This window comes from Elephas maximus, chromosome 22 (genome assembly GCF_024166365.1).
Source record: "Elephas maximus indicus isolate mEleMax1 chromosome 22, mEleMax1 primary haplotype, whole genome shotgun sequence".
NCBI classification, from domain to species: domain Eukaryota; kingdom Metazoa; phylum Chordata; class Mammalia; order Proboscidea; family Elephantidae; genus Elephas; species Elephas maximus.
This window is the reverse complement of record NC_064840.1, coordinates 61617598-61630215: the sequence shown is the minus strand read 5'-3', so window position 1 is coordinate 61630215 and position 12618 is coordinate 61617598. Positions and strand designations below refer to the sequence as shown.

The window sequence follows — 12618 nt, the reverse complement described above, 5'->3', positions numbered from 1 at the left end:
TATGATATATTCTGATATTAATACCTGAATCAGAGTACAACCATACAGTCTTTTTAAAAATTTCCTTTGGTTAGTTAGTAAGTTAGTTGTACTAAAATGTTAAAACAGACATTTTGGATTTAACCAGGTCACAAGAAAATAATCAGTCTTATCAGTTAAAACGCAGGACGGGGCAGCGTTTCGTTCTGTTGTACAAAGGGTCACTATGCGTCGGAACAGACTAGATGGCACCTAGCAACAAAAACAACATTTGGCTTAATATGCTTAAACTTTTATATAGCTCTATGTGTCTACATACATATAATGTTTCAACTAGTGATCATTGGTTAATGTCGCATTGTTATTATAGCCCATAATCTAGAAAGGGTTTATTGGTAGTACCTTTAGCACAAGAGGTGAAAGCTCGGGAAACTCTTGACAATTATCTCTTATTCCTTTGGCTATGCATTTTGATTGTTTCAAACCTTACCTTGTAAAAATATTCTCGTGTTAAAATGAATAAAAAGGGATATTAAGAATAAAACTTGTTTTAAAATTATACTAATTTGGAGAAACATTAAGGCTCGGCTCGATGCTTTTTCATTATTACTCATTTCACACTTGTGCCTGTTTTTCTTTTATTCCTATTTATCCCTAAAAGTATCCTTTAGATTTACTAACCTGAAATGCTGATGAATGCCTAAATGCCTCAATTTTTGGTTCAGAGGAAATATTTGGGTTCTTACCCTCCCTGTAACAGATTATAGTGATTCTCTTAAATGACTTTGATGATGATGATGTCCTTCTTTGTTTTTCAGTATGATACAATGGGGAGAAATCAGACCGCTGTGAGAGAAGAGATGATTCGTTTAGCAAACTACTTAGATAGCGTAAGTTGTATTTCCTGTCACCCTGGATGCTTCTGTCCTATCCCTTCACAGTCTCAGAACAGAATTTAAAAATCATCTCAGTTTGGGCTCTAATTTTTCTCAGGGCCTAAGTCTTTCTGAAGTTTCCTTTCTAGTTTGTTTATAACCTTTCTTACGTTAGAAAGGAAAATGCAAGGGTAGAAAGACTTTGAGAAGAGAGAGCATTTTATGTTAGTATATTTTTATAGACCTAGTAGATAGCCTAAGGTACTTGGGTTTATGAAAAGATACTTGAATTTTTGTTGAGAAAGTCTTATTGTGAATAAGGCCACCTCCTACTCTTACACTTAGATACGGTGGTGTTTTGTGTATGCGGGATTTGTTTTGAGAAGTTGGAGTCTATCCGGTAGGAGATAACAGAAGAATTAGATAGATGTTCTTGTAAGATCGGCCCGATCAGTAACTGATCGTGGGGACATTGCAGGACCAGGCAGCGTTTTCGTTCCGCTGTGCATAGGGTCACCATGAGTCAGAGGCCGACTCCACGTAGCTAACAACAGCATCTGATAAGATAATTTCACCTAAAAGATAAGGTGTTCCAAGCAGAATAATTGTGGTGATGATGATGATAGCATTCTCCGGTTGAATGCTTGCAGTGTACTAGAAACTGAGCTAAGTGCTTTCATTTACTAACTCGTTTATTCCTTGTAGTATCTCTATGAAATAGATTTAACAATTCCACGATACTTTATCTGAAACCTTTGCCACACGTGTGATTAGAATTTTCCGTAAGAGTTTGGAAAGGTGATATGGTTCATCTACTATGTATTACATAACCTCTCCAGCAGGATCTGGGGCAGCACCTTGCAATCAAACCATTAAAATTTCTGCAGTGAAATGTATGAATATTTACATTAAGTGGAGTAAATGTGGACTGTAAATAGCTTTGCATCAGTTCAGGGCAAGTTTTGCAACCAAATTTACCAAAAACTTTTAATTTTCAGAGTTTGTCAGATTTTGGAATGGAAGATAAAAAGGATTTTGAACGTTTGTTGTTGCCATCATTTTACAGATGAGGAAACAGACTCAGAGAGATTAGAGCCTCGTTATATTGAAGGAAAGATTTTTTTGGGGGTAAAGTCCTGTTTTTAATTTAAGTAGTTATGTTACTTAATTATGTGGTTATGAGTTTTCTTAATTGGCTGCTGAAAAAAACTTAAAAGAACTTAAGAGAATATAATTCTAATATATATTTTATATACTTTATTGTATTTTATATACTTTGATTTCTCTTTTCTTTCCAGATGTATATTATGTTAAATATTCGCATTGTACTGGTTGGACTGGAGATCTGGACAAATGGAAACCTGATCAGCATAACTGGAGGTGCTGGCGACGTGTTGGGGAACTTTGTACAGTGGCGGGAAAAGGTTCTTACAACACGTCGGAGGCACGATAGTGCGCAGCTAGTTCTGTGAGTACTGTTTTTTTGTTTTTAATAATATCAGTGAAATGGTTGTAACGATAATTTTTTTTTCTTATTTTCTTTTATTAGAATTATATTGTCTTACTTTTTTTTTGACATCGAGTTAAGTGAGAAAAACTCAGGTCTTTACCATAGGTCAGGATGTGATGTTATGGTAACGAGACCTCTCTGTGTTGGATTCCCCATCGCCTTCTCCTGTCTTTCTTCCTCTTTCTCGAGTTTACACTTTCATCTTGGTAGAGCATTTTCTCTAGTTTGCTTTGTGAGAAAGGATATATGGGAAGAAAGAATTTTGACCTCTCGCATGTCCAAAAATATACTTATTCTGCCATTGCACTTGTTTGATTATTTGACTGGATAGAAAATGGTAGGCTTGAAATCTTTTTTCTTCAGAATTTCAAAAGCAGCGTACTATATTGTCTTTCAAGTTCCAGCGTTACTGTTGAGAAGGCTGAAGCCATTCTGTGTCCTGATCCATTGTATGTGACTTGTTTTTTACCTCTTCTCTGGAAACGTGTAGGATCTTCTCTTGATTCCCATCCCAGGCTTCTGAATTTTCCTGATGATATGCTTTGGTGTAGATCTTTTATCACTCATTGTGCTGAGTTTTCAGTAAGTAGTATCCATCTTGAAACTGATAGCCTTCAGTTTTAGAAATTTTATTTTCTCCTTATTTTTATTCTTCATTTCTTCTGGGATTCCTTTTACTCAACTATTGGCATTCTTATGATGATCCCCTAATTTTATTATCTTTCTTCTCTTTGTCCTTGTGTTCTACCTTCTGGGATATTTCCTTAAATTTACCTTCTAAACTTATTGAGTTTTTCATTTCTGCTGCCTGATTTTCTTATCCCCCTTAATACTGCTTTTTATAGAATCAAGTTCTTATTTAATGAATATATTATTTCTAGTCTCTGAGGATATTATTGACATATTTAAAAAATTTTCTTCTTACTACATAGCATTTTCATGGTACTATAATCAAGACCAAACCCGTTGCCATTGAGTCGATTCCAAAAACTTAAACTTATATGAAATTACTCAATACAAATAAACTTCAAAAACTTACAGCAAAACTGTCACTTAAAGATAAATTTAAAAATTTTCTTCTTTAAAAAAGATTACTGTCTTGACGGGCTGACTTTTGGGCAGAAATGTTCTAGTTTATATAATTTTTTTTTGCCTTTCTCAATATTCATTGTACCCAAAATTCACACATTTTTCTGTGTGGAGGAATTTTCTTTAATTTTATTATTTTTCTTTTGTAAACATTGGTTCATTTAAAGCAAGGAACTGAAAATAGCTAGTTGGTCTTTTATGGCTCTGTAAACACAAAGGTTTGGTCCTGACGCACATGCAGTTGTCTTCATACCAGTGAGACTGCCTTCTACTTCACAGAAGACCGAAAAGAGCAGGCATCAACCACACCTACCAACCTGTCTTTTTGTCCTGTTACAGAATTTATAGAATCAAGTTCTTACTTCATGAGTATAATATTTTTTCTAATCTCTTTGAGGATATTATTAACATATTTAAAAAATTTTCGTTATCATCTGTCATGTTAGAGCCTTTTCCCAGGTGGGTCCTCAGTCCTGTACACAAACTTTCAAGAGGCTTTAAGGATCAACAACCAGGGAACATCAGACATCTGGGAACTATAGAGTTCACTATAGGGTGATCTGGCTGGGTTGTTTCCTTGGAAATCTCCTATGTCATTACCTCTAGTTCTCGTCTCTTGGGCTGGTCACATTCCCCAGGGTGGGATTTATTCATTTATTTAAAAGAGTTTCAGTGTTTTCTATGTACCAGGCACTGGGGTACAGTAGTAAACAAAGCAGACCAGAATTCCTGCTCTCATGAGCCTGTATTTTGGTGGAGAGGATTGGCCATGAATGAACTAAGTAAGTATGATGTATGGTATGTTAAATAACGATGAGTGGTAAGAAGAAAAATAAAACAGGGAAGGGAGATGTAAAAGTACTGGAGGTGTGAGATTGAAATTTTTGGTAACATGGCCAGGGAAGGCCTTACTGAGAAGAGGACTTTCGAATAAAAACCTGAAAGAGGTGAGAGAATGAGTTGGGGAAGGGCGTTCTAGGCAGAGGGAATAAATCCTGAGGTGACAAGTGTGACCGGCATGTTTGAGGAATGATTTGGAGACAAATTGTGACTTTTCTTCTTGGTCATTGTGCTTACTGCTCTGCACCGTCCTATGTGAATATGTTCATCTGGTTTTTTGTCTCTCTTCACTAAAATTCGTTGAATAAATGAATGTAATGCATTTTAGGAAGGCTTTTTATCCAGAAGGTATAAAAACTTTGTTTCGTATATGTCTGAAAAATGTATTTCTAATACTAATCTCATTCTCTGATAACAAAAAAAGAGGTAAGGCATAACTATATTCTGATTTTTTCCCTTTTTTGGCTTCACTTTTAAAAAATTTTTATTTGTTTAAAAATATGGAGAAGACGGCATTTGCCAGTGTGATACTTTTCCCATGGATAATTTAGTAAAACCAATGACATCAATCATATTGTGCATCCATCACCTATATTCTCATTAAAATGTTATCTGTTATTGACATTTTCTCCCAATTGTTGTAGGCTGTACCAGTTTAAGATTACCATAAAAATAGGAGCAATGTGTTCTTCCCCCTGCCCACTCCCTGCCACCAAGTACTTTTTATAATTTTTACCTTCTTTTTTTTTTTACTTAGGAAGAAGGGTTTCGGTGGGACTGCAGGAATGGCATTTGTGGGAACAGTGTGTTCAAGGAGCCATGCAGGCGGGATTAATGTGGTATGTTTTTGTTCTTGATTTTCAACTTTGGATTTCTGCATTAAGACAGTATCAAATATTCATTGACTCTATACTTCCGTAGTCCTGAAATCATTATTTCAGCCATTATGAGGGACATAGCAAAAATGGCAGATGTTTTCTATCCCAAACATTGGATCAAGTTTTCTAATATGTGTTTAATTTTTTATGGATGTGGAAACATTTTTTATTTGAGAGAATTAAATTAGAACCGTCAATTTACTTTCCTGTAACTCTCATGAATAATCTATTGGTGCTAAAGTAATTGACCTATTGCTTAAAGAGTCCATCTCTAATATCAGTATGTTGAGATCATGATGTTTTCTTATTAAACTGGGTACTTGATTTAGTATAGAGACTGCCATCATTGTAGTGAATAAATTTCCTTTTGTGAAAAAATAATCCAAGAAATAAAATGTTTCCCTTTTGCTCAGAAACCTAATTAATAACTTCCTGTTTTTGGATAGTTTGGGCAAATCACTGTTGAGACATTTGCATCCATTGTTGCTCATGAGCTGGGTCACAACCTTGGAATGAATCATGATGATGGAAGGGAATGTTTTTGTGGAGCAAAGAGCTGCATCATGAATTCAGGAGCGTCGTAAGTGACTGAACTCTTTCTTCTCCTTTTTCTAAATATGGTATTGCGTAGACCGGTGTTTCCTAAACTCTGCCAACACTCATGTCTACGCTGAAAAAACAGGAAAAACTATTCCCGGCTTCCAGTAATTAATTATATGATATAGTAACGAGTAGCCTATTTTTTTAATTAAATAATCCTAGAGAACTTTAAGAAAGAAACATTTAGGTAGCCACATGTATATAGGTGTACTTCCACAAGCTCCCACCTTCTTGAACATGTGTACATATTGTTATGAATTCAATTGTGTCCCCCCAAATTATGTTGAAGTCCTAACCTCTGTACCTGTAAATATAACCCTGTTTGGAAAAAGGGAAAACAGACATGGAAACACACACATACAACACACTCTTGGAAGGAAGACAGACAGGTGCCATGTGAAGATCCCTCTATAAGCAAAGAAATGACAAGGCTTGCCAGCAGATGCCAGAAACTAGGAGAGAGGCCCATGGAAGGAATTAACATGAGCAAGACCTTGATCTTGAATTTTTGCCTCCAGAACTGTGAGAAAATAAATTTCTGTTCTTTAAAGCCAGCCACTTGTGGTATTTTTGTTATGGCAGCTTTAAGAAGCATACATTCTGTCGTCTTCTCTGCAACTGTGGATGAATTTCCTGGGTCAAAATACCAGCCTCACCAGCAATTTGATTCTCCCTCCCTTTCCCTTGCTTCTTCCTCTGTCTTTCTCCCCGACTTCTACCCCTTTCCCCACCATCATTTATTTTTCATTCTTTTCTGGATCTTTCCAGCAAACATATACCATAATTTTCCCTATCTAAAAAAAAAAAAGCCTTTCTCTTGATCCCAGTTTTTTCTTCCAGCTACCATCTCAATTTTTCTCCTTCACTCTAGAACAAAAAAAAATTTTTTAATTTTTATTGTGTTTTAAGTGTAAGTTTACAAATTGAGTTGGACTCTCGTACAAAAATTTATAAACACCTTGCTATGTACTCCTAATTGCTTTCCCCCTAATGAGATAGCACACTCCTTCCCTCCTCTCTCTCTTTTCCATCCATTTGGCCAGCTTCTGACCCCCCTCTACCCTCTCATCTCCCTTTCAGACAGGAGATGCCAACATAGTCTCATGTGTCTACATGATCCAAAAAGCTCATTCTTCACCAGTATCACTGTCTATCCCATAGTCCAGTCCAATCCCTGTCTGAAGAGCTGGCTTTGGGAATGGTTCCTGTCTTGGGCTAACAGAAGGTCTAGGGACCATGACCTCTAGGGTCACTCTAGTCTCAGTCGGACCATTAAGTCTGGTCTTTTTATGAGATTTTGGGGTCTGTATCCCACTGCCCACCTGCTCCCTCAGGGGTTCTCTGTTGTGTTTCCTGTCAGGACAGTCACTGGTTGTAGCTGGGTACCATCTAGTTCTTCTGGTCTCAGTCTAATGTAGTCTCTGCTTTATGTGGCCCTTTCTGCCTCTTGGGCTCATAATTACCTTGTGTCTTTGGTGTTCTTCATTCTTCTTTGCTCCAGGTGGGTTGAAACCAATTGATACATCTTAGATGGAAGAACAAAATTCTTCAGAAATTTTTTTTAGGCTCACTGTTTCTATTATCTCTTATTCCATTCCCTCTTGAACCCACTCCAATCAAAATTTCACTCCCACCACTTCATAAAACTGCTCTTTTCCAGGTCTGCAATGACCACCACATTGCTAAATCCAGTAATGACTTCTCAAGCCTCCTCTTACTTGACCTATCAGCAGCATTTGATACAGTACATTACTCTTAACCTTGAAAATAGTTTTGTGGAAAAAAAATGCAAGAAATAAAACATTTCCCTTTTGCTCAGAAACCTAATTAATAACTTCCAAGACATTACCCACTCCTAGGTTATCCCTGGAAACCCTGGTGGCATAGTGGTTAAGAGCTACGGCTGCTAATCAAACAGTCAGCAATTCGAATCCATGAAGTGCTCCTTGAAAACCCTACTTGTATGATTTTAATCTTTTCTAATTTGTTCAAACTTGGGTCAATATTTATAATTATTCTGTGTGTCCTTATAAAGAAGGTGTACTCTGCAGCTGTTGAGTTTCTGTGCCCATTAGGTCATGTTCATTAATTGTGCAGTCATGTGTCAATGTCCACGATACATTATGTGAAATAGGATGTTACGTGATTTGGACGTTGTGCGAACACTTAGTTTATCTGAGGTTTCAACAAATTCTTCCGCTGCCTTCACATCAGCACTCACAGACTCACCAGTCACTTTCACAGTGTGCAGCAAAAACCATTGTTTAAAGCGCCTGCATCACCCAGAGCTAACACTAAACTCGGTATCATATCCTGGTCCTGCTTTTTCTTTGAGCATCTCGAACACGCTTTGTTCCTTAGCAGTGATTGTAAGTGTGCTGAGAGGGATTCACTTTTGTGTTTGGTCCTCAATCCATGTCATTAGCAATTTCTCCATGTCGGATGTGGTGCCTCTTGCATTTTTGTTAGCCTTGCTGTTTTCTGTGGAGTCAGTCCTTTAATAGGTTGGAAATCTTTTCTTTTTTTTTTTTGAGGTTATGTCTGATTGGGATTTCTGAACTTTATTAGAACCTTGTGGGCTGACAGATGTATATGCACTTGGACATTGCCTGAACAGATGTTAGACAAGGCATGACTGTATTCAACTCCTTTATGTTCTTACTGCTTGTTGCATCAGTTACTCATGAGAGAGAGATGCTAAAATTTCCCGCTGTGACTGCAGATTTCACGGATAATTTTTCTTCTCATAATTCTGTCAGTTTTGCTTAATGTGTTCTGGGACATTTGTTAGGTAGCTACAAATTTAGAGATTTCATGTGTATATTTAGAGATTCCTAACTAGTGGGATCATTTATCTTTATGAAGGGAATCCTTTTTACATCTAGTAATTTTTTTTTGCTATAAATTCAGTTTTTTTCTAATATTAATCTAAGGTTTTTGTACTTGCTGTTGCTGCCTATAATGTTTTTCTCCCAAATATCCAGTTCGGATTCAAATGTTATAATGTTTGAATTGAAACCTTTTTTAGAATTGAAATTGCTCTGCTCCCTGCACAGCACATCCCTCTTACCTGCTTTTTTTTTTTTTTTCCCGTCGCACTTATCACCTTCTAACACACTATCTAATTTACTTGCTAATTGTGTTTATTGTCTGTGTAACTCACCAAAGTATGTATCTTCCACAAGGACAGGGATTTTTGTCTCCTTTGTCCGCTGTTTTATCTTTTGCAACAAGAAGATTGCCTTACACATAGTAGATGGTTCATAAATTTTTGTTGAATGAGTGGATGGATGATATTTCACAAAAGAACCTCTACCCCCAATATTCTTAACACAAAGTAGCAAGAAAAAGAATAAGGAAAACAAGTCTTTCTGTTATTATCAAAAGCGTTGTATTAGATCTTTTGCTTCCGTATGGGCCAGATCACTGTCTTTGCTCATTCTGTCATCGAGAATTGATTGTTCATTCTTTTTCTTCTTTCTTTCTCTGCTGGTCAGTCTGTTAAAATCCTTCAACATTCCACATTCAAAGACTCTTTTGTATTTTTTAACAGTACCAAAGTGTTCTGGGAAGACTGCTTCCCAATCCTAAGAGTCATGACTATCTATTTCCCTAGACCATTTAGTGAAGAAGAGTGTAACAATGTATACCCAGGACACAAAGTGTCACAAAAAGGATCTGTTTCTTAGAGTTCCTTGTATGTACAAAACACCCAGCCATAGATAGGCCACTTCCTCAATAACTACAATGCAGCATAGTTTTCACTCCCGCTACTGTTTTTGGCACCATAGCTCAAATAGGTTAAAGAGGGATTATTTCAGGGCACCAAGTCCCCTTGCTAAATTTTTAATGTGACTTGGATTTCTCAGAAGTCCTTGGTATATAAATGGATGCATTTTCCACTAGTCTTCAAAGGTTAAAAATAGCCAACAGAAACATCTGAAATCATTTTGTAATCACTGAGTCAAAGAACAACTAATAGAGACAACTTATAAAAATTGCATTTGTATAAATCTCACACAGACAAATCAAGTTGGACAGTTTCTAGAAGCCCATCTAGCCTTCAGAGTATTAACTGTGTTTCCCAAGAATTATCATAAAAGGCGTTTATTTAAAAGCCCAAACTGAGAATCTGTCATGTAGGTGTAGCTGAAATTCTGCACCATGTATTCTGTATCTTGATAGCTCTAGTGAATCCCTACCAGAATTGCTCATTCACTTGATTTTAGCATAGTTCCCAGTAAGTGATGGTGGGGGGACATAGGAATGGTATTCTGCACAGTTAAAAAAGATTGGGAACAATGTATAGCTAGTGTCAAATATTTGGAGAACTTTTACTATAGAAGATCAATAAAACTTAATTCCGTGTAAAACTGGATACTTTTTAAGATCTCTTCTGATGCTGAAATGGTATGATTTTGTATTTCAATGTAAATGATGTATTTGGAAGATATTTTCATGGAGGTATATTATAACCAAAATAGTGAACTATAGCCGCTGAAATAATGTTCTATATTTATTTAAAATGAACATTAATGTTTATTTCTCTCTACTTTGTCAGCTTATGTTCTGCTATTTAAATATTCACAGTGGTTAAAAACACGACTTGCCCTTAAATGATTAATCACTGTAAGATCTTTTTCTTAATGTTTTTTATAGAGGATCCAGAAACTTTAGCAGTTGCAGTGCAGAGGACTTTGAAAAGTTGACTTTAAATAAAGGAGGAAACTGCCTTCTTAATATCCCAAAGCCGGATGAAGCCTATAGTGCTCCTTTCTGTGGTAATAAATTGGTGGACCCTGAGGAAGAGTGTGACTGTGGTACTCCAAAGGTCAGTTTAATTTTTAATTTTTGCTTTGTGAATTTACCACCAAAATTTGCAAAAAATAAAATCACTTGCTTTCGGCAACTCTAGTTTAGGAGCTAGAGTAAAATTTAGTGGCAAAATGAGGACTGGTGTTTTGCTTGTGTGGAGATGCTCTGCAGATTGGTCATCTCCTCCTGCCCGCAAGGACGTAAGTAATGGTGTCATGCATTATGAAGTCAAGAAAAGGGCCCCATTTATTCTATTTTTGTCACCTTCTACTACCTTCTGCCGTTTCTGTCATGGCTGTTGGCTTACTTATTTACTGAAAAGAATTGATCAGTTTTTCACTTGGCTCTTGTAAACTTTTTTTTTTTCCTTGTAAACTTTTTCTATTCTGACACTCCCAGTGCCATCAACACTGCCGTTGCAATAATGTTTATTTGGTTGGGCTTATTTTAATAATAAATTGAAGTTGGCCCATCCTGCGGAGTCCTTCAGCTCTACTCAGGTTACTTTTTCCCTTATTAACTTCCAGTTTACCTACTGACCTCTGGCTTTTCTGGACTTGTTACCTACACTTACTGCCATGGGTTTCATGCCTATACTTGTTATTATTGTTCTATGTCTTAGCCATACTCCTTTCAAAATGGCCTCCTTAAAGCTCTTTCTTCCTGCAGACATTGCATTAAGTTATTAAGAAATTTTTTTCAGTTGAATGTAAACTTATTCTTCTTCCTTACCTGACTATACCAGGCTTTTGCCAGCTGAATTCATTTTCCACAGACGGCAGTGTGTGTCTTGTGATAAAATTGTGATAAGTCTTTATTGTACTCTTGCTGATTGTCAGAGACGTCTGCTATGTGTTTTACACGGTATAATCCTCACAGTAACCCTAAGAGATAAAATAAGTATGGTTAATATTCTCTTTTCAGATGAGGACTCTGAAGCCTGAGGAGCTCATATTTAATTTCTGAATTAATATTGTTGTTGTTAGGTTCTCATATAGACCCTACATACAACAGAACGAAACACTGCCTGTTCCTGGGCCATCCTCACCATTGCTGCTGTTTGAGCCTGTTGTTGCAGTCACTGTGTCAGTTCATCTTGTGCAGGGTCTTCCTCTTTTTCACTGACCCTCTGCTTTACCAAGCATGATGTCTTCCAGGGACTGGTCCCTCCTGAATAATGCCCAAAGTGTGCGAGACAAAGTCTCTCTCTCCTCTGCTCTAAGGAGCATTCTGGCTGTACTTCTTCCAAGACAGATTTGTTGGTTCTTCTGGCAGTCCGTGATATATTCAGTATTCTTCACCAACACCATAATTCAAATACATTAATTCTCTTTCAGCCTTTCTTGTTCATCGTCCAGCTTCCTTATTCATTGACTGATACATTTTTCCCAAATATTTTCACCCATTCTGTAAGTTGTCACTTTACTTTGTTGACGAAGTCCTTTGATCCAGTTGATTTTTGAATACAGCTACTTTATTAATTCTTATACATGGCTTTTTTTGGATTTTTGGTCTATACAGTGTTATCATCTACAATAAATGCCAGCCTGAATTTTTTTTTTCTTCCTTTCTCATCTTTAAACCTTTTGTTTATTTTTTAGTTCTATTTTTGCATTGTACTTTTGTTGATTGGAAATGGTGATAGCAGTATCCTTATCCCAAAAGGAAAGCTTTCATTTTCAGTGTCTCAATATTTGGGAGATGCCGCTTATCGGATTAAAGAATTTTTTTTTTTTTATTCCTATTGTGCTGAGATTTTTTTAAAAGCGTGTGAGTAACGTTATTAAAAACTTTTTCTGACTGTGGAAAATAGTCATAAGATTTTCTTTGCTGAGTTAGCATGATGGATTACAGTTATTGAAATTTGCCTCACCAGCTAATATTGCATCCTTGGTGAGAACAGAAATATGTATTCATTCTTGTTATTGCCAGATGTGATTTATGCTTATTATTAGGAATAAGTTGGCCTGCATTTCTCTTTTCTTGTACTGTCTTGTCTTATTTATGCTAGCCACGTAAAATGAACTGGGAA

At 36.4% G+C, this 12618-nt stretch overlaps 1 protein-coding gene across 1 annotated transcript in view; it reads left to right on the top strand.

Moving 5' to 3' along the window:
- The window catches only part of ADAM9 (ADAM metallopeptidase domain 9), a 126338-nt gene that overhangs the window by 66361 nt on the left and 47359 nt on the right, over window positions 1-12618 (top strand). The window contains exons 8-12 of the mRNA XM_049865119.1: window positions 798-869; window positions 2153-2322; window positions 5051-5132; window positions 5618-5751; window positions 10431-10602. Of these exons, the coding sequence (XP_049721076.1) occupies window positions 798-869; window positions 2153-2322; window positions 5051-5132; window positions 5618-5751; window positions 10431-10602 (630 nt within the window). The remainder of the gene's footprint in view (window positions 1-797; window positions 870-2152; window positions 2323-5050; window positions 5133-5617; window positions 5752-10430; window positions 10603-12618) is intronic.